At 34.1% G+C, this 22948-nt stretch overlaps 1 protein-coding gene across 1 annotated transcript; it reads right to left on the bottom strand.

Moving 5' to 3' along the window:
- Window positions 1-10182: 10182 nt before the first annotated feature.
- LOC132190472 (beta-amyrin 6-beta-monooxygenase-like) lies at window positions 10183-12293 on the bottom strand. The gene is made up of 4 exons (XM_059605472.2): window positions 11778-12293; window positions 10925-11363; window positions 10658-10845; window positions 10183-10488 (listed from the first exon to the last, which is right to left on the bottom strand). Exons 1-4 carry the CDS (start codon window positions 12291-12293, stop codon window positions 10183-10185), a joined length of 1449 nt encoding a protein of 482 aa, XP_059461455.2.
- Window positions 12294-22948: the final 10655 nt, after the last annotated feature.

The raw sequence follows: 22948 nt of genomic DNA, 5'->3' as shown, positions 1-22948 counted from the left end.
GCGAAGAGTCCACGACAGGGCAATTGGACCCTTACTTGCCAACCACAAATCCATAAACCGAATCCATATTCTGTGGAGGAAAAAGAATCTGTGGATGAAGAGTTTGAGGAGTCTGAATTCATTGATGAAGAGTTCAGACATGAAGATGTTGAAGATCCTTCGCAAGGATTCGTGAATTGGGATTCCCCACCAACCTATGATGACGATGTCGATGAGAAAGAACCGATTGAAGGACCTTTGGCATCCGACCTAGAGGACGAGTGTGAAGATGATGGTTTTTCTCCCATGTTTGGCGGCCCTTACCCCGAAGATGATCAATGGGAAGAGGAAGAGCCCACGGGTGACATCGACAATTATGAATAGGTTGATGAAGACTGTTCAGGTGAAATGCCTAATTATAATGATGAAGAGGGTTATGTTGATTTTCTTGGTGTTGAAAGTATTTTAAATTCTCCTAACAACAATTGTGATGAGTTCTATGCGGATGAGGAGAATTATATGTTCACAAGGGAAACAACAGTTGACCCGTCCTTGAGTATCTTCATGGCACGTGAAAGGGAGAATGAATGAGAAAAGAACGGCAAATTTGTAGTATTGCCAAGTGGTGTGTGGGGCTTTCATGACAACCATCAAGGTATTTCGATGATGAGAAGCGCCAAGTTTATTTTGGGGTGTTGCCTTGTTTTGATCTTGAGGAAGGGCGAGTGGAATAAGTTGACTGAGCATCCAAAGGACCGTGGAAAGAACCGGCCGAATTCGAGGGCGAATTCTCTCCAACAAGGGGAGAATGATGCAGATCGTAGGTCCCCTGGAACTGCGATCGATCGCACATGTACTTGCGATCGATCACAATTCCAAACACTTGCGCACTAAGCCTCTGGTTGTGCGATCGATCGCACGTATACCTGCGATCGATCGCACACGGAGTTGAATTATGTTAATTTTCTGCGTTTTTTATCTTAAATCGACTTTATGTTGTTATTTTATTAGGGTTAGGGTTTTGTGAGTCTTTATTTCGTTATTTTATTAGGTTTAGGGTTTTGGGGGTATTTATGTCATATTTTATTAACTTTAGGGTTTTAGGCTATAAATATATGCTTATAGCCTTCAGAGAAAATAGTTGCTGTTTATTATTGATTTTGATTAATGAGAATACTTAGAGTTGAGTTTATTCCTCTTTTCCTTCAAAACCTAGAGAGTATCTAGTTTTGTCAAGAAGAATTCTTAGATCTTTGATAGAATCTAGATCTAGAGTTATTTATCCGCTGCTTATTGATGTTTTTCGCTTCAACTTACTAAGTCACGCTGCATCACTCTGCTTTGGTAGAATGTTCAGCATCGGTGGGGAAAAGAAAAATTTGATCCAATGAGCGCGGCAACCATGTGGTGAGATGCTTGTTCTGATCACTTGTAAACAAGAATTTGTTCCCAGAAGCACCACAAAAGACGGCAAACTTCTCTCCAAGCAAGGAGGTTCTGAACACGTATGGTGAGTAGTTGCTCATTCTGTCGGCTATGAATTTCTCTGGATTGCCCCTTTTGCTGGCCTTGGCATATTCCAAAGTTTCACCTATGAAAGGCCATCCTTTTCTACCTGGTGGAAGCTTGGGGGAAATGGGTTTTTGTATGTAAACGCACAAGTTCAAGAAAGAAAGAGAAGTGCTGAGGTCCATATCTCTCTACTCTACTTCATAAGAAATGACAATCAATAAAGGCAACTTTGGTGTTGGGCAAGAACCAGCAAACATGCATACGGCAAAAATTGCATGTGTCTACAAGTCGCTAAATCTCAACCATTTGTTTGTAATGATCAGTTGAAAACAAACCACATTAATAATATAGAAAAGAGTAGAAAGAAAAAAACATACCAACCATATTTTAAGGGTGGTCTTGCCTGTTAGATAAAGATGAAAAGCACTAGAAGGAGATAATATTTATGTCATAGTCTAAGAGTTTACAGTATATTATAGTTCTTAGAGTATTTACAACCCGCTCAGTAATTTTTTTGGCTAAATTTAGCTAAAAAAATCACTTTTATCAATTTTAGCTTCACACTTTTTTAAAGCACCAAGCTCAACATTTTAACTTAGCACTTTTATTATCTCATTAAAATATTCTTTCTCTATCATTTAATATTACTCCTTTATTCTCATTTTATTATTATTTTTATTTCATTTTTCTTCAAACGTTCATAGTTCCAACACATGCATGACCTGATAAGATTATTTTTTTATTGAGAGAAGTTAAAATATATTATAAGATAGTGGGACGATTATTATATTATATTATATTATATATATATATATATATATATATACATAACCTTGTTACAGTAGGTAAGCAAACTGTAGCAGCGCAACATCCTCAGGCCATTTTAGCCAGCCGGATGGGGAGCCTTTTTAAGGCTTTTGCTCAACAAAATAGCCAAAAGGCTCATAGACTAGTTCAAATATTATCTATTATATTAGCTAGATTAGATATACTTCAAATATTATCGACTAGCTAGAGTACGTAAGATACCTAGTCATTGTATAGTTACTAATATTACAAACTCTACATTCTATATATTGTTGGAAACTAAACAAATCAAAACGCAAGAAAGTTTTTTCCAAATGGTAGAAGTTATAAGTTCTTTTAATTAATAAGGGACTTTAGTTTTTCTAAACTAATGTGTTTATTTAATTCTCAACTGAAGTCTTAACTTAGAGATGAGTTTTTTGTTATTTAATACAATAAATATGGAGAAGTAAAAGCTTTGTAAGTTAGTCTTTGAATGCCTCTATTTATAGGCTTCGTAAGATGTATTTTCATACAAGTGAAATACGAAGAAGATTTTCTCCACTCTTCTCTAGTCTAATTTTGTTATTTGTCTTTAGTAATAAGAGAGAGAGAGAGAGAGAGGGAAATAGAAAGGTAACTAGTTTGTAAACAAGTATTTTATCCTTCAAATTGGTATAAGAGCCCAGTTGTGCCAATTCCCATTTTTGTCCTTTCTAGAAATGGGTTCCAACATAGTCCAACAACAAATCCCTAGATTATCAAAAGATAACTATGGGTCATGATCTATCCAAATGAGAGCCTTGTTTGGGTTTCAAGATCTGTGGGAAGTCATTACCGACGGATTTATGGAACCCACTGAGGAGGAGGAAGCTGAATACACAGCAGATGAGAAGAAGACTCTTAAGAAACAAAAGAAGAAAGATAAAAAGGCCATGTTTCTACTCTATCAAGCATTGGACGAGTCTACCTTCGAGAAAGTTGCCGAAGCAATGACAAGTAAACAAGCATGGGAGATTCTAGCTTCCATCTTCAAAGGAGACGAACAGGTGAAACAAGTCCGTCTCCCATCATTACGGGGCGAGTTCGAGGCTCTTCACATGAAGGATGGAGAATCAATGACTGATTATTTCTCACGATTGCTGGTAATCGTGAATGGTTTGAAAAGAAACAATAAGATGGTTGATGACATCCAAGTCATCGAAAAAGTACTTCGATTCCTTTCCTCTAAATTTGAACATGTTGTTGTAGCTATCGAAGAGTTTAAGGACTTGGAGAAGCTAACAATTGAGGAGTTGTTGGGTTCATTACAAGTACATGAGCAAAGGATGCAGAAGAATGCTAGTTCTAGTGTATTAGAACAAGCATTAGAGTCAAAACTGACTTTAAATGATCAACGCAAATTCAACTCCTATCGTGGTCGTGGTAGAGGCTGGTGGCGTAGTATTTTCCAACAACCACGTCAAAGTCAACAGGAGACTCAAAGTTTCAGAGGTCGAGGACGAGGAGGTTATCGAGGAAGAGGAAGATCCACATATGGACGTGGAAACTCCAAGAATATCCAATGCTACAACTGCAAGAAGTTTGGACACTATGCCTCTGATTGTTGGCACAAAGATGATGAACAAGCAAATGTTGCAGAAGCAACACATGAGGTTCGTAGTTATTCTATTTTACTTCTCGCTCATGATGTTTCAGATTCACAAGATGAGGTTTGGTACCTCGATTCTGGTGCAAGCAATCATATGTGTGGGAAGAAAGATTTGTTCGTTGAACTCACAGAAGGAGTTCGTGGAAAAGTGAACTTGGGAGACTCCACCAAACTCTCAGTTGAAGGCAAAGGGAAGATAAAAATCTATCAAAATGATGGTAAGAAAGGGTACATTTCTGATGTTTATTATGTGCCTAATATGAAAAGCAATATTCTTAGCATTGGGCAGTTGCTCGAGAAGGGGTACACCATACATATGGAGAACTACTCTCTCATTTTGAGAGATACATGTGGAGGAATTGTGGCTCGTGTTCCAATGACCAATAATCGCATGTTCCCGTTACATCTTAACACAAAGTCTAAGAAGTGCTTCTATGGACTCAAGGAAACTGAGTCATGGAAGTGGCATCTTCGCTTTGGCCATCTACGTTTCAGCGGCCTAAAGCTATTATCTTCATTTGGCATGGTGCATGGGTTACCAGTGATCGAGCCACCGGGCAACGTTTGTGAATGATGTATACTTGGCAAGCAGGCACGACTTCCTTTTTGCAGCAGCAAATCTTGCAGAGCAACATCACCATTGCAACTGGCTCATACCGACATACGTGGACCAATAGAGCCCATGTCCTTAGAAGGTAATAGATACTTTATTACCTTTATTGATGACTTTAGCAAAAAACTTTGGGTTTATTTACTTAAAGAAAAATCAGCTGCCTTTATTGTATTCAAGAACTTCGAAGCCCTTGTTGAAAATCAAAGTGGCCATAAGCTTGTAACTCTTCGCTCTGACCGAGGTGGAGAATACACCTCAAAAGAATTTGATAAGTTTTGCAGGGAACAAGGCATAAAGCATCAGTTGACTGCTGCATTCACACCACAACAAAACGGGATTGCCGAAAGAAAGAACCGTACCATTCTTAATATGACCAGAACTATGCTCAAAGAGAAAGGGCTGCCAAAACAATTCTGGGCAGAAGCTGTGGCGTGCTCATCTTATCTACTCAACCAATGTCCTACCAAAAGTGTCAAGAATTTGACACCTCAAGAGGCATGGAGCGGCCACAAGCCAAGTGTTGCACACCTAAGAATCTTTGGGTGTGTTGCATATTCTCAAGTTCCCGAATCCAAGAGGAAGACGCTTGATGATCGTGATGAAAAATGTTTCTTTCTCGGATATAGCGAAGAGTCGAAAGCATACAAGCTCTACAACTCACTAACAAAGAAATTAGTGGTTAGTAGAGACATTATCTTTGATGAGGAAAGTGTGTGGAGCTGGAGCGATGAAGAGAAGGCCAAAGAACAACAAGTGTTAGAGGAGCCTGAAGAACTCTCAACAGAAGCTCCACCAAGTACCCCACCATCTTCTCAGCCTACCACACCGTCCGCAGCACAGAGGGACTCTACATCTTCTATGGGAGGTAGAAGCAACAAATCCTCCACAAATCAAAGTAAAATGAGAAGTCTCGGGGAAATCTATGAGCAAACAGAAGATGGAGAGACTAATATTTTCTGCCTATATGCTGATCTTGAGCCTCTTACCTTTCAAGAAGCCGTTGAAGAAGATTGTTGGAGATCCGCAATGGACAAGGAGATACATGCTATTTAAAAGAATGACACTTGGGAGTTGACAACACTCCCATAGAACCATAAGGCTATTGGTGTCAAGTGGGTGTACAAGATCAAACACACTGTAGAAGGTGAAGTTTCTCGATACAAAGCAAGACTTGTAGCTAAAGGCTATAAACAAAAGTATGGCATCGACTATGAAGAGGTCTTTGCACCAGTTGCAAGACTTGACACAGTGAGATTGTTGATCGCACTTGCGGCTCATCACAATTGGAAGATATACCAACTTGATGTCAAGTTAGCCTTTCTTAATGGCATCCTTGAAGAAGATGTGTACGTACAACAACCGGAAGGCTTTATAATGGAAGGAGAAGAAAGCAAGGTGTACCACCTTAAGAAGGCGTTATATGGCTTAAAGCAGGCACCAAGAGCTTGGAATGCATGCATTGATAATTACCTTCATCAGAACGGCTTCACTAAATGTTCATATGAGCATGCTGTTTATATGAAGAAAAACCATCGTGGTGAATTTCTAATCATTTGCCTATATATTGATGATTTGTTATATACAGGAAATAGTGGTGAAATGTTCGAGGAATTCAAGCAATCAATGTTTAAGGAGTTTGAGATGGCAGATAACGGGTTGATGTCCTATTTCCTCGGTATTGAAGTGAAGCAACAACAGGGTGGAATTTTCATATCCCAAAAGAAGTACATGAGGGAGATTTTAGAGAAATTCAAGATGGATGGCTGCAACTCTGTGAATACCCCAGTTGAAACAAGCATAAAGTTGTCAAAAGAAGGAGATGGTCGAGTTATTGAACCAACTCTTTACAAGAGTTTGGTCGGAAGTCTGAGGTACTTGACGATCACAAGACCAGATATTGTCTATGGAGTTGGACTTGTGAGTCGATACATGGAGGCACCAACGGAGACTCATTGGTTAGCTGCAAAAAGGATCCTAAGGTACATCAAAGGCACTCTGAATCTTGGTTTATTCTATGCCTATGGTGATGAAGCGAAATTAGTTGGTTATTCAGATAGTAATTGGGGATGTGACCATGATGAGAGGAAAAGTACTACTGGGTATGTATTCTATCTTAGTTCTACAGCATTTTCTTGGACACCCAAGAAACAAGGAATTGTAGCCTTGTCTACCTGTGAGGCGGAGTATGTGGCGACTTCGTCTACTGTTTGTGAAACTATATGGCTAAGGAATCTCTTGAAGGAACTGGAACATTCATAAGAAGAACCGACTGTGATTTACGTGGATAACCAATCAGCTATAAAGTTAGCAAAGAATCCAGTGCAACATGGGAGGAGTAAACACATTGACACTAGGTTCCACTTTCTTAGAGACCATGTCAAGCAGAAGACAATAGAGCTCCAGTATTGCCACAACACTGAACAAGTAACAGATATATTTACTAAGCCATTATCAGGTGCAATTTTCATGAGTCTAAGAGACATGCTTGGCATGAGGAGGTTTTGATTTGAAGGGGCGTGTTGGAAACTAAACAAATCAAAACACAAGAAAGTTTTTTCCAAATGGTAGAAGTTATAAGTTCTTTTAATTAATAAGGGACTTTAGTTTTTCTAAACTAATGTGTCTATTTAATTCTCAACTGAAGTCTTAACTTAGAGATGAGTTTTTTGTTATTTAATACAATAAATATGGAGAAGTAAAAGCTTTGTAAGTTAGTCTTTGAATGCCTCTATTTATAGGCTTCGTAAGATGTATTTTCATACAAGTGAAATACGAAGAAGATTTTCTCCACTCTTCTCTAGTCTAATTTTGTTATTTGTCTTTAGTAATAAAAGAGAGAGAGAGAGAGAAATAGAAAGGTAACTAGTTTGTAAACTAGCATTTTATCCTTCATAGAATCATATATAACATACGTAATATGTGCTTTTGGGTATTAAAGGCTTAAAGCCTAAAGCACTTTGACATTATTTCATTGCCAACCTAATTTATATGCCCTTTTATTTTTTTATTTTTCAAAATTATTATTGAATCTGTAGAACTCGTGTATAAAACTCATATAAGATTACAGATTCAATGATAATTTTAAAAAGTAAAAGAACAGGAGAAGACTTATGGCAAAATAATAATAATAATAATCATTTCTCTTTTAAGAAGGTCAACTACTGCAAAACACAAAACTCGTCGATGGTGTGTAAATCAACCATACCATTTGACCTTAATTAAATTTTTTTTTTTTTTCCCCTACATTGAGATGGTGCGATTCATTCTGTGTCACCCATTGCAAATTACAAATGCCTGAAATTCTCAATCATAAAGGATAGTCCTAATTAATGAGCTGCTCAATGGTCCTAGTGTCTACTGTACCCCAACTGCTATTATAACCAGGTTTATGTATATTATGGGATCTATAAGTTTAATCATGAATAGGAAATACTAAATATGGAATTTTTGGTTCATTGCTATAAAATAAACTCCCCCCCCCCCCCCCCCCCAATGATTGGTGTTGTTATATATGACAGTTTACAAACTTATAACAGTTTTTTTTTTTTAAAAAAAAAAAATTACAAAAAAATGTAATGTTATACACCACATTTTTATTTCAGTTTTATCACACCTTGCTAATTTGGCACAATCAATCAACGGTATTACGTATGAACAAAATTTTCCTCCAAATTGAGACAAAAATAACAAAAAAAGTAACGTTAATCAGCAGTAACCCATTAACAAATTGAGATAAAAATATGATCTATAACATTACTTATTCTGGTGAGAGGAAGAAAATAAAAATTGGAGATTACGGTCATGGCCTCTACTTTCCAAGTTCTTTATTACTATTGCCTACTACAAATTGACAAAATTTTCCTCCAAATTAAGTTTGGAGAAACTTTTTTTTCATCCATTATGTTAAACAGAAATTTGTCATCAGAATATATGATTTTACTATTCATTTTCATAGAAAACGTGACAATTAAATACTATAAGGACAAATATCAATTTAATAAATTAAATATTTTTTTTTCTTAAAAAAAAAAAAAAAAATCAATTTAGAGTAAAACTTTGTCCACTAGAAATGAAGTGCAGCAATGTTTTGGCAAATTTTATCTAGCAACCATGCATGTTCAGAATGGAGCAAAATATAACAAAAAAGAAAGGAGGAAATAGATGTGAATAATGTGGAGGAGGCAAGGGTGCATGTCATGTGCATCCGATGCCTACAAGCTCCTCTATTTAAGGCTCTGGAGTCTTGGAGAGAAGGCATAAAACCACTCTCCAGATACTCCCATAGTGTGGACGGCTAGCTTTATCTCTAAAAACAAAAATGTTGTTGGTATTTCGCATCAAACATCGGGCTAATGGCTCATTGAGCGTTACAAAGCCCGCCTTATTGCCAAAGGCTATCATCAACAACAAGGGCTGGACTTTTCAGAAACTTTAAGACTCGTTGCCAAACCCTTTAGCGTTCGCACAATTCTCTCCATTGTCGTCTCTTCTAGTTGGTGCTAATTGCAAACTGGTATTCAAAACGTCTTTCTTTATGGTTTTATAGAAGAAGAAGTCTACATGGTTTAACCTCCTGAATTTCTGGTTTAACCTCCTGAATTTCTGCATCCACAATTTTTGAATCATGTGTGTTGTCTACATAAATCATTGTATGGCCTTAAACAAGCGTCTCAAGCCATATCTAAGCATGAGAGTTCATGTAAGCAACGGACTGTTGCTCGAAGCCATATGGAGGCCGAGTATCCCCTCACGTCTTCATATTCTTTGATGGGACAATATAGGCGCAACCTAGTAGTCATCTAATCCAGTCTTTCATGCATATATAGAAATAGATTTTCATTTTATATGTGATCACGTTTTAATTCACAACTATATATTCCTTAATATTGATTTGGAAGTCTCAACCAACTCTTGGGTTTTTTTTTTTTTAACAGTATGTGAATTAATTGTTGAATAAAAATGTGATATTTAGCATTCCTCTAAGAGCAATGCTCTATGCTTATCAATGTACCCTCCAACAGGCACCTTGGTTGTGGCATTTCTTTTTGTGTTTGGACCAGAAAAAAGCATATTACACTTGCCTGATCATGCAAACTTCAACATGAGTAATTAGTAGTGTAATTAAGAAGCAAGCACTTCACCAATTTCACATGCTTAGGCAAAGAAAATGTTTTACAAATCAAATTAAAATTCTATGTCAAATAAAAGAAGAAAATACAGCATTTTTAAGACAACGTATTTTGAGATCTAAGATACCTGCAGATAACAAATTATTGCTGAGGGTGTGTTACGAACCTAATTTCGTAACGGGATAAATTAGGTTCTAAGGGAACTTAGACCTTTCAAACACAATGGTTTGGGATTAATTTTTTTCATATCATAACCGCTTTAAATAGATGATTTATTACATATTCTAGGGCTGAGTCAGCAACTCTTATTAAAATATAAACTAGGCTAAGTCATTAAGAGTCTTACATGAAAATAAAGACTAATATAGAAATAAAGACAAATCTAAATAAAATAAACTATTAAGAGATTTGAAGACCATCTTAAAGGACCGTAACAGGGTGTTCTCTTATTAGATGTGACAGATTCTGGAATAAGGGTTTATTAACCATGGTTGAGACACCAACCCTTGACACTAATTATTGAAAGGGTGTAAGTGAACCAGAAGACCATTCTCTGGAATAGGTGACAGATTGTAATTGTATATAAACTTTTCATTCGGATTTACTTTCTCCAATTTGAATTTGGTCACCATATTATGCATGAAAGTGAGAATTTCTACTCGTGCATATTCCTTTCCAGGGCACAGTCGAGGTCCTCCTCCAAATGGTACAAAAGTGTATGGTGCAGGCCCCCTCCCTTCAAATCTTGAAGGATCGAACTTCTCAGGATCAGGAAAATATTCTGGATTTTTGTGTGTTGAACTTACTGTCCAGTATGTCTGCAAGAAATTGGATTCAAAAAAGTAAGTCCCGAGCCAATTCTAGATTGGCTTGTAAGAACGGAACCAGGGGGCGGGGGGACCATAGCGTGGTTAATGCTTTGCCCCTACAATGAGAAATTTTGGTTCCGCCCCTGTTGGCTCGTATGTACGCATAATCGTTACTTACCTTCCATCCTTTTGGAATTGTAAAACCTGCATAACTAAAGTCAGTTATGACCTCTCCGAATGCTCCGAGAGCAGGTGGTGCTAACCTCATTGCTTCACATGCCACATTCCAAGAATACTTCATATTCTGAATGTCTTCCCAATTCAACAACTCACCCTCACCTTTGGACTTTGCAATCTGCATTTGTTCTGTCAACCAAACAAACCACGTACACTTAACATTTTATGTGTTGGGTCTCATTTATTGAGGGTTATATTAAAAATGTACCTTTTAAGACCTTGCTATATACTTGGGGAAACTCCGCCAGATAATTCAGGACGACTGTAATGGTAGCACCTACCGTCATATAGCTGCCGATGAAGAAACCTAAAATCATATGAGCGATCTCCTTCTCCTCCATTCCTCTGCCATTCTCATCCCTTACAAGGAGCAGGCGACTCAACAAGTCTACTTGTGAAGATCCAATATTCTCTAAGAGCTCCATTTTTCGCTTTCTAATGATGCCCAAAAGCTCCTCACGAATGAGTTTGCCTGCTTTCACTGCACGATTGAAAGCTGTGCCCGGAAGATTTATAGGAATGGAGAAGAGGCCAGCAGAAACAAGATTGAAGGGATATGCAAATCTGGTTACTTGGTCGTGGTCTTTGATATTCATGAACAGCCGGCAAGCCACTTCGAAGGAGTAGTTCTTTAACATTGGGAAAACCTATAATAAATTCAATGATTAATCTCTGCCAATCTTCTCATTTCACATAGTATTATAAATTAATTAATAATTAAATGCATTCGTTATATAGAAATATATATGGAAGAAAAATAAAAAAGAGTGGAGAGATGTATGGGCTACGTTGTTTTAGTACTATATATATTGAATTGTATTACATAACTTTGCATTTATAAAGAGACAATGAGTAGTGTGTAAGAAACAATAGACTTACTCTAACATAACGGGAATATATAAACCCTACAAGGAAATATAATAAAGAAGAATATAAAATATTCTAACACTATATATTGGCTAGCTTAAACTTTTAGAATAAATGGTGATTTAATATGATATCAGAGCAAAGGTCCTAGTATTATTAATGTTTGCTTTTGAGATAAGCGGTGATTAACTAACCTTCACTTGTTTACAAGGGGACCAATCTGTCTCCAAGTGTTGTTTTGACATGGAATCCATGATGGGTATGTAACGTTGCAGAGCTTCTGGATTGAGAAACTGAGGGCGAAGGGCATGTATTTTGGCTATCTCTACTTTGACAGAAAATTCAACATCGGTGGGAAAAAGAAAAATTTTCAATATTGAGCGCGGCATCCATGTGATGACATGCTTGTTCTCACTTGTAAACAAGAACTTGTTACCAGAGGCACCACAAAAGACAGCAAAGTTCTCTCCAAAAAAGGAGGTTCTGAACACTTGTGGGGAGTACTTTCTCATTCTATCGGTTATGAATTTCTCTGAAGTGCCATTTTTGTTGGCCATGGCATATTCCAACGTTTCACCTATGATAGGCCATCCTTTTCTGCCTGGTGGAAGCTTGAGGGAAATGGGTTTGCGTCTGTAAATGCGGAAGATGAAGGGAAGAGAAATGCAGAGGATTAGAAGCTGAAGTAGATACCAATGGAAGATGTCCATATCTTTCTACTTAATAAGAAATGACACTCGAGCAACTTTAGTGTTGGTCAAGGATACCAGCAAACATACTTGGGATATAAATAGGCAGTGGCGGAGCCAAGAATTGATTTTAGTAGGGGCGACATTAAAATAATAAAATAATATTTTATTTTTTATAACATAAACAAAATGATAAATACAATTTAAAATAAAAATATTTCATAACACAATATAAAAAATTTATTCTTCATGAAGCTTATATGGCTATCATTTATTTGATATTTTTTCTTCTTTTTGTCAACTGAAATTCACTATTCTCCAAAAATCAACCTGAAAAGAGATATTGTAGGAAATAGTACCAAGAAATTTTTTTTTATTTTTTTTCCTTCTAATTATACTAAGAAATTAGTTGATTGATATGTTAGTTGACTAGTATATTCTAACAAAACGATGAAGAGTCTAGAGACTTAATAACTTATGAGCATGTTTGAAATTACATAGAAAAGTAGAATTGTCTCTAAAATTTTGTTAAAAAAAATTTTCATTAAAAAACTTTAAGGGTTGCATTTGGATCCCCTCCGGTCCGTTTGGACCGGAGGGGATCCGGTCCTTGTTATTGTAGGAGCATAATTGTCTCCAAAATTTTGGTACCATGCCTTAAGTGTTTTTTTTTTCTTTTTCTTTTTACTATTGCTAATGTTTGGTAATAAAATGCAAAAAAAAAAAAAAAAAAAAAAAAAAAATGCATTTAGAAGCAAAAATGGATATTAAAAAAAAAAAAAAAAGGAAGACATGTAGTGATTTTTTTATTTCATTATAGCAAAATAAATGGTTAATGTGATTTTTATTTTCAAAAAAAAAAAAATTGCATAACAAACTTTAGTAGGTGTTCGGGTGCATGGAGAAACAATAGATTAAGACAATGCTCTACCTAATTAAGTTTACTTATATAATTGACAAAAACCCAATAAAAAATAGCTAAAAAAGAAAGAAAAAAAAAATAGAAATAGAAAGTAATTGAAGCCTGCTTTACTTGCCCCACGTAGAGACTACAAATTGCTTTTCTTTCTCAAGTGATAAGCCACCTCACCTATATCTCTCATCAATCAACACCTCAGCATGTAATTAATGCTTCCACCTACTCAACTTTAGTACCTTTTCAATTCTTGGTCCTCGAGATTTTTCTATGCGCCTCCATACAAACACAAACCAGAAGAGGTGAAGAAAATAAGATTTTACTCCACCGCCTGCACCTTCATGCTGAACAAACAAAAACCAGCAGGGGCGAAACAAGAAAGGAGGAGGAGGAGGAGGGGGGCTTGAGCAAAAAAATTTAAAAACGACCTTATAATTTTTTGGATGTGCGGGCGCCCCTATGTAAATCCGCCACTATTAAAAATAGGCAAAGAAGGTGTATATTTTGTCCTTTTCTCCACCAAGAAACTATTGTTCACGTTGATTTAAGATTTTTATTTTTTTTATTTTTGGATATGTCCACGTAAGGGAAAGGAGATGGAGGATTTAAACTAGCGACCTCTGCGTGGTCCACAATCGATTGAGGTACTCCTTGAAAATGTTGATTTAAGATTTAAACTAGGGTTAATTAACTTTTTCCCCGAATTGAACGAGCTGGCACTCATTCACAAGTTGCCCTGATGAACTAGCACATGTTACATTCAGCCGCATTAAACTACTTTTTTTTTTTTATTTTAATAAAAAATCCCAGCGTTAATTAAAATCATTAAAAACATGTAAAATGACAAAAACAACTTATGTTTAAAACTAATTTACATAAATACTCTTTAAATATAAATATAATAATATTATTTAATAAACTCTTATATAACTGACGTACAGCTTAATGGACCCGGCTTCCATGCTGTAAATAAAAGTACCGCACATCTGCGGTTATAAAAATTGGGGGTTCTGATTGTTCAAGGCAAACGACGTCGTGGAAAAGAAGAGGCAAACGTTATTTCTCCTGGATCTGCAGAACTTCAACAAAAGCAGAGAAAGGAAGAAGAAGAAGACCGAGGAAGAAGCAGAGGGCTACGTATTTTAATTCTCTCTTTCTATCTTTTTCTTTGATAACGATATTGTCGGGTGCAAAATTGATTTTTGTCTCCTGGGTCTTGCTTTGTTTTCACGATTGGCTCAAGCTTTGTTCTCTTGGGTCTTGCTTCGTTTTGCTTTGTTTTTTGTTTTTTCCCCGTAGAATAGTCTCAGGCCCTCAGCACCCTAGAGAACCATAGAGAAAAATATCTACATGGAATCAGACCCTTCAAGAGGGAAGATAAGAGAGGTGTAGTGGGATTTTTCGGTTCAGCCTAGATAAATTTTTTTTTTTATTAAAAAAAAAAGAAGAACCCGAAACCCATATTTAAGAAAAGGCCTAGAGCTTTGTTTTTAGGTGCCAAGTATAACCTAGAAAAAGGAAAGAAAAAAAAAAAAAAAAAGGTTTGTAAGCTTTTACAGATGCAAGGTTTGATGTCAGGGAGGTCCCAAGCTTTGTTCTGAGTCATTTTGCTTGTGACCCAAAAAGTGTTTAGGAAGAGAGAATTGGGCGTGGAGATGCTTCGAAAACAGAGTTGGTTGTCAAAGCGTAAACCATCTCAGAGAGTACTGTTTAATTTCAAGTGCCTTTAATAGTTAAACGTTTGTTTTTACCGTTTGTTTTAACGGTTGCCTCTTCTCTTCCACGACGTCGTTTGCCTTGAACAATCTGGACTCTCAATTTTATAACCGCAGATGTGCGTACGTAAAAGTACAGCATGGAAGCCGGGTCCAGCTTGATAATGTGACACTAAAGATCTGTTATTAATAACAGATCTTTAGTGTCACATTATCTAGGAATGATTTTTATTGACACCTCATCACCACTTGTATGATAATAGTACAAAAGTCTATTAAATAGAATTATTCATAATGTCCCCATAATGTGACACTAAAGATCTGTTATTAATAACAAATCTTTAGTGTCACATTATCTAGGAATGATTTTTATTGACACCTCATCACCACTTGTATGATAATAGTACAAAAGTCTATTAAATAGAATTATTCATACACAAATAAATTTAGGGTTAAATGCAATTTTGATACTTAAGTTTTCATATTTTTATTTTTTTCTCCATGAGTTTTAAAAAGATATAAATATAGTACCCAGTCTATGAAAAATACTGAATCACCACCTCTGTTAGTTTTCATCAATCCCAACTAATAAAATTTCTACACGTCACTCTCGTAATACTCCATGTGTTCAAAAAATTAAAAATAATGAAAATAATAAATTAATAATTAATAAAAAAAAAACCTAAAAAACACCAAAATCCTAAATAATCGCCGCCTCCCCATTTTCATCTCTCTCTCTCTTCCCCCAAACCGTTAAAAACACCAAAATCCCTAAAATTTCCCTCTCCTCTCTCCCTCCCTCGATCACTTTCTCTCTTACTCCGGCGACGGCGAAGAACCACCGCTCTCCCTCCCTCGCTCACGCTCTCTCTCTCTCTCTCTCTCTCTCTCTCTCTCTCTCCAGCGATGGCGAAGAAGAACTAGCAACCAAAAAATCCCTTCGGCGAAGATGAGCTCGTCCCCCTCCCACCGTTGTCGAGTCATCCCAGACAACCCACGAGCTCCTCCCTCTCACACCGTCGTTTTCCCTCCGTCTGCTCCCTTCAACCCACAACCCACGAGCTCCTCCCTTCCGACCAACGAGCCGGGGGTGATTGAATCTGATCAAGGATCTAATTTTATGAGTTTATATGATTTTTTTCCTTTGCCAGATATAACTCAATTAAAAAGTTATGATTTTTTCCTAGATTTCTAGAGCATTGTAAATTTTTCTTGATTAATTGAAAGTAGTAGAGAAAAAACTGGTTAAATTGTAGGTTGAATTGAAATTGGCTTGGAGAACTAGTCAACGTACTTGATTATCTGATTCAGATTATTCGGCAAAATTGAAATCGGAATCCGAAACTCACAGACAACAAAAAACAACCCCACAATCGAAACCCACGAACGAAAGCTCCAGAGAGGTAGAGACTTCTTGGTGAAAGTGGGTTGGATTTCTTAACGAGATCATCGCAAGAGCTAGTGTTTCAGAGAGAAGAGGAAGAGAAAAGGAATTTGGAATATTATTATTTTAGTTGGAACTGACATATTTTAGTTTTTTCATTATTTTTAATTTTTAAGACACGTAGCGTATTACGGAGGTAACACATGAAAATTTCGTTAGTTGGACTGATGGAGACTTACAGAGGTAGCGATTCAGTATTTTTCCATAAATTAGGTATTATATTTATACATTTTCAAAACTTAGGAAAAAAAAATAAAAAAATGAAAACTCAGGTACTGAAAAAAGTTATTAACCCCTAAATTTATTTATGTGATTATTCATTTTCCAAAAATTGTTCCTTTGAAGTAGTATGCTTCTGTTGTACAACTAGGCTTTGAGTTAGTGCTCCCACAGCATTATTATTATATTTTTTTTTTAGTTTTTTCAAGGATAATTCTGTGATAAATTTCTGACTGAACGCTCCTTCTGTGATCTTTCCCTTAATTAACTTTATTTTATTTTAATTTCTTATGTTGTCGCATATTTGAAATGAATCGTTCTATGTGTTTTTGGTCCAATAAAGTAACGAATGTTCGTGTCACACTAGCATTTTTCTCACATAAAATTAAAATAATTATTATTTTTTTTAAAAAAAAAAAAAAACGAAAAAAACAAAAATAACAACCCAAGGGAGCACCCCACTGCTTGGGCGCGGCCGCCCCAACATTGTTATTAATTAGTTTGGAAAATAATTGTGCTTTAAATATAATTTTGTGCCAGATTTTTAATGTAGTGTACGTTTACTGTTTAGAGTTTACGCGGCTTTTGTTTATTCACACGACAACTATTTATTATTATTTTTTCATTAAAATTTTAGAAGATATCAAATTCTTATCTTAAATATTTTAGAAGATACTCATACCGTTTAGAAGATCATTCTAAACGGTATGATTAATATTGCCGACCTTATTATTTGGTTAATAGGACATTGCTTGGCAGGATGATCAAAATATAATTATTAAATATAAATACTGCACTTTTTTTTCTTTTTTCTTTTTTAATTTAAATATGAAACTTCCATTGATGAAGTCTATGATGGTTACAAAGTCATAAAAATGAATTCAAGCTTTTGATAACCCATGTGCAATTACATTTAAAGAACAGATCTGCTTTGTGCAAACTAAATTTAGGATATGGGTAACCCAAATAAAAAAAAAAAAAAAAAACTAGAAAACTAAAAATTCAATCGTGAGAGTTAAGCCCCCACACTGATCTACTTCATCATCAATCCGAAGGCCAGGACAACAAAATAAAAAACAAAAAACAAAAAACCCCTCAAGCAGCAGCGGAGGAGCACGTTATCGTAGACATCTCTTTGGAAGACACGCCTTGGCCAAAGAAGACGATCAGATCTAAGGTTGAAAAGACTAGATCTGGTTCTAAATCTAAAGCAACCAGCCAGAAATGGAGATTGGAGGAGCCCATAGAATATACACGTTGCACTTGTACTATGTTTTTAATTTAAAATATAATTAATAACTTTGAGCTCAATAATGTTAAGAAATTTGAGCTCTATAATTATTAAATACTAGCATATAACCCGCGCTATGCGTGTGATTCTTCATTATAATTTAATTTCAAAACTTAAATGCATCCCATCTTACTTTTCATTATAAGTTAAAATAGGTGTGTGAAAATACATACTAAAGGTTATACACCAGTAAATTACTGAACATGTGTTTTTTTTTTTTTTTTTTTTGAAATGTACCAAACATCTACTTAATGAAAAGTATAAAAGAAAAAAAAAAATAGCAAGAAAGACACTTGAATTATGATTATCAAAATATTAATAGAAAATTAGTAGGAAACTCTAATATTGTTGATGTGATACTTATTTAAAGGTTATACACCAGTAAATTACTGAAAATGGTTTTTTTTTTTTTTTTTTGAAATGTACCAAACATCTACTTAATGAAAAGTATAAAAGAAAAAAAAAATAGCAAGAAAGACACTTGAATTCTGATGATCAAAATATTAATAGAAAATTAGTAGGAAACTCTGATGTTGTTGATGTGATACTTATTATATTGTAATGCAAATAAAACCGATAAAGTTCTAATAATTTCAGAAAAAATACAGAGTAGAATAAACAAAATCTTCTCTCTTCTTTTTAATACAAAATAAAACACACATTTCACTTAATATTTAATGCAATCAAATAAATTTCTTTCAACACTTCCAAAAAAATGTTAGAAAATTCGAGTAAATCACAAAACGAAAAAAAAAAATCTAATAAAATATTCAAATGAATTAAAACATAAAATCTTATTGGTGTGATACTTATTATATTTCAATACAATGAAACTTTCTAGAGAAACAAACATAAAAATAATTAAATTACAATAGTGAAAAATTTATACCTAGATACACAAATATAAATCCAAAAATGATATGATAAGCGTTCTACAAAAATGAAGAAGCATTTTGGAAGGAGAGTGGAGAAATAGAAAGATAGAGATGGAGAGAAAAAAGATGAGAGATATTAATGTTGGATAGTGGAGGGAGAGAGATGTTTTTTTTTTTTTTTTTTTGAAATTAAGAGAGAGAGAGAGATGTTGAATGAGAGTGAAAGACTTGGAGAGAAAAAAGAGAGAGAGACATGGAGAGAGAGATATGAATTGGTTCAAGAGAGAGAGATGTGGAATGAAAGTGAATGACTTGGAGAGAAAAAAGAGAGGTAGAGGGAGAGAGAGAGAGAGAGACGTTGAGAGAGAGGAAAAAAAGAGAGATAGAAAGAGAACAAAAATATGAACCGTTTAATTTTTAACTGTTCAGTTTTTAAAATAATGAGTTAAAAAATCGGTTTAGTCTTTAAAAAAAATTGGTCTTTCAATCAAGATTTAATGCAATCAAATAAATCATCTATCTTATTTCAATACAAATAAAACCTATATAATTCCGAATATTAAAAAAAAAAATAAGCAAAATAATATTGCTTTCAAAATTAGAGAAAAAAAAAAAAAAAAACTTAAAAATATGCTTGAAAATCCGAGTAAATTACACAAATATATATATATATATATATATATATATATATATATATATATATATATATACACATTCAAATGAATTAAAACATAAGACCTTTAATTTTAGTTTAATTTATATAAATTAAAACATTGTAGGTCTTGAAAAAAAAAAAAAAAAAAGAATTAAGAAGAGTAATTACCTCCAAGTTGAATTTTGAGGCCAATAGATTATGATTTTGTTAATGTTGGAGAGTGGAGAAAGAGAGAGATAGAGATGAAGAGAAAAAAGATGAGAGATATTAATGTTGGACAGTAGAGGGGAGAGAGATGTTTTTTTTTTTTTTTTTTTGAAATTAAGAGAGAGAGAGAGAGAGAGAGAGAGAGAGAGATGTTGAATGAGAGTAAAATACTTGGAGAGAAAGAGAGAGAGAGAGAGAGAGATGTGGAGAGAGAGGAAAAAAAAGGAGAGAGAGAGATATAAACCGGATCAAGAGAGAGAGATGTGGAATGAGAGTGAATGACTTTGAGAGAAAAAAGAGAGGGAGAGAGAGAGAGAGAAAGAGGGAGAGAGAGACGTTGAGAGAGGAAAAAAAGAGAGATAGAAAGAGAACAAAAATAAGAACCGTTTAATTTTTAACTGTTCAGTTTTTAAAATAATAAGTTAAAAAATCGGTTTAGTCTTTAAAAAAAATTGGTCTTTCAATCAAGATTTAATGCAATCAAATAAATCATCTATCTTATTTCAATACAAATAAAACCTATATAATTCCAAATATTAAAAAAAAAAAAAAATAAGCAAAATAATATTGCTTTCAAAATTAGAGAAAAAAAAAAAACTAAAAAATATGCTTGAAAATCCGAGTAAATTACACACAAAAAAAAAAAAAAAATCCACAAACATTCAAATGAATTAAAACATAAGACCTTTAATTTTAGGTAAATTTATATAAATTAGAATATGTTAAAACATTGTAGGTCTTGAGAAAAAAAAAAAAAAAAGAGTTAAGAAGAATAATTATCTCCAAGTTGAGTTTTGAGGCCAATAGATTATGATTTTGTGAATGGTGGAGAGCGGAGAAAGAGAAAGATAGAGATAGAGAGAAAAAAAGAGGAGATATATTAATGTTGGAAAGTGGACGGAGATAGAATTTTTTTTTTTTTTTGAAATTAAGAGAGATTTTTTTTTTTTTTTTTTTTTTGAAGAAAAAAAGCTGATTCATTGCATTTATGTTGAAACAATCGAAGCAGAAATATTGCTTGCAGATAATCACGTATACAATCAGGTGGGTCATTAAGCCACACCTTATTCATAGAGGTTAAAATAGCCACACTAGCTAGCTAAACAATGGGCCACCTGGTTTGCCTCTCTCCGTGTGTAAGTCATCTTCCAGTCTTTAATAGCCCCTAACGTGGATCGTATATCTGCTGTGATCTGGCCTGTGGCATTATCATCTGGTGCTCAAGAATTTACTGGTTCAATTATATTTTTCGCATCAATTGTTGAATGAGAGTGAAAGACTTGGAGAGAAAAAATAGAGAGAGACATGGAGAGAGAGGAAAAAGAAGGAGAGAGAAAGAAAAGAGAGAGATATGAACCGATTCGAGAGAGAAAGAGAGAGAGATGTGGAATGAGAGTGAATGACTTGGAGAGAAAAGAGAGAGAGAGAGAGAGAGAGAGAGACGTTGAGAGAGAGGAAAAAAAGAGAGAGAGTGAGATCAAAAATATAAACGTTCAATTTTTAATTGTTCACTTTTTAAAATAATGAGTTAAAAAAATCGGTTTAATCTTTAAAAAAAATTGATCTTTCAATCAAGATTTAATGCATTCAAATAAATCATCTATCTTATTTCAATACAAATAAAACCTACATAATTCTGAATATTAAAAAAAATAAGCAAAATAATATTGCTTTCAAAATTAGAGGAAAAAAAAAAAAAAAAACCACAAACATTGAAATGAATTAAAACATAAGACCTTTAATTTTACTTTAATTTATATAAATTAGAATATGTTAAAATATTGTTGGTCGGGCAAAAATAAAAGGTTAAGAAGAATAATTACCTCCCAGTTGAATTTTTAGGCCAATAGATTATGTTTTTGTTAATGTTAGAGAGTGGAGAAAGAGAAAGATAGAGATGGAGAGAAAAAAGAGTAGAGATATTAATGTTGGAGAGTGGAGGGAGAGAGATTATTATTATTATTATTATTTTTTAAATTAAGAGAGAGATGTTGAATGAGAGTGAAAGACTTTGAGAGAAAAAAGAGAGAGACGTGGAGAGAGGAAAAAAAAGGAGAGAAAGAGAGAGATGTGGAATGAGAGTAAATGATTTGGAGATAAAAAAAGAAAAGAGAGAGAGAGAGAGAGAGAGAGAGGAAAAAAATAGAGATAGAGAGAATAAAAATATAAACCGTTCAATTTTTAATTGTTCACTATTTAAAATAATGATTTAAAAAATCGGTTTAATCCTTAAAAAAAATTGGTTCATGCCACAAGTCGCGATTTGAAGGCACTTCAAAAGAAGGCTTCGGCTATTATATATGATATATGATATGATTTGATTTGTATTATTTGTTTCCTTATTTGATTTGGACATTGATAATACTTAATTTATTAAATAATTTATATATGGAAAACTCTTGAAATATAATTAAAAACTCTTGAAATATAATTAAATGTCATTAATTATGCTAATTTAATGGCTAGTTTTTTAAGTAAGAACCGGTTCACTCTTAAAAAATCAGTTCACAAATTATGGCTTAAAAAACCAGTTTATCATTAAAAGCATTAAAATAAAAAGGGGAGAAAGAGAAAGATAGAGATTTGCGAGAAGAAAGAGGAGAGATATTAATGTTGGAGAGTGGAGGGAGAGTGATTTTTTTTTTTGTTTTTTTTTTGAAATTAAGAGAGAGAGAGAGAGAGAGAGAGAGAGAGAGATGTTGAATGAGAGTGAAAGACTTAGAGAGAAAAGAGAGACGTGGAGAGAGAGGAAAAAAAAGGAGAGGGAGAGAGAGAGATATGAACCGGTTCAAGAGAGAGAGATGTGGAATGAGAGTGAATGACTTGGGGAGAACAAAAAAAAAGAGAGAGACGTTTTGAGAGAGGAAAAAAAGTGAGATGGAAAGAGAACAAAAATATGAACATTCAATTTTTAACTGTTCACTTTTTAAAATAATGGGTCAAAAAATCCGTTAAGTCTTTAAAAGAAATTGCTCTTTCAATCAAGATTTAATGCAATCAAATAAATCAACTATCTTATTTCAATACAAATAAAACCTATATAATTCCGAATATTAAAAAAAAATAAGCAAAATAATATTGCTTTCAAAAGCAGAGAAAAAAAAAATTAAAATTATGCTTGAAAGTCCGAGTAAATTGCAGGAAAAAAAAAATCCATAAACATTCAAATGAATTAAAACAAAATACCTTTAATTTTAGTTTAAATTATATAAATTAGAATATGTTAAAACATTGTTGGACTAAAAAAAATAAAATAAAATAATAATTACCTCCAAATTGAATTTTTAGGCCAAAAAAAGAGAGACACGTGGAGAGAGAGGAAAAAAAAAAGGGAGAGAAAGAGAGAGATGTAAA

This window comes from Corylus avellana, chromosome 9, assembly GCF_965113065.1.
Source record: "Corylus avellana chromosome 9, dhCorAvel1.hap1.2, whole genome shotgun sequence".
NCBI lineage: Eukaryota > Viridiplantae > Streptophyta > Magnoliopsida > Fagales > Betulaceae > Corylus > Corylus avellana.
This window is presented reverse-complemented; position numbering and strand designations above follow the sequence as displayed.

What these genes read in the sequence shown, in the direction of transcription:
- LOC132190472 (XM_059605472.2), bottom strand. Translation starts at nt 12,293, where the DNA reads ATGGACATCTTCCATTGGTATCTACTTCAGCTTCTAATCCTCTGCATT. An exon ending in CCCCTTGTAAACAAGTGAAG is followed by an intron (nt 11,364 to 11,777) that starts GTTAGTTAATCA and finishes AATTTATTATAG; the next exon opens with GTTTTCCCAATGTTAAAGAA. An exon ending in CAATTCCAAAAGGATGGAAG is followed by an intron (nt 10,489 to 10,657) that starts GTAAGTAACGAT and finishes AATTTCTTGCAG; the next exon opens with ACATACTGGACAGTAAGTTC.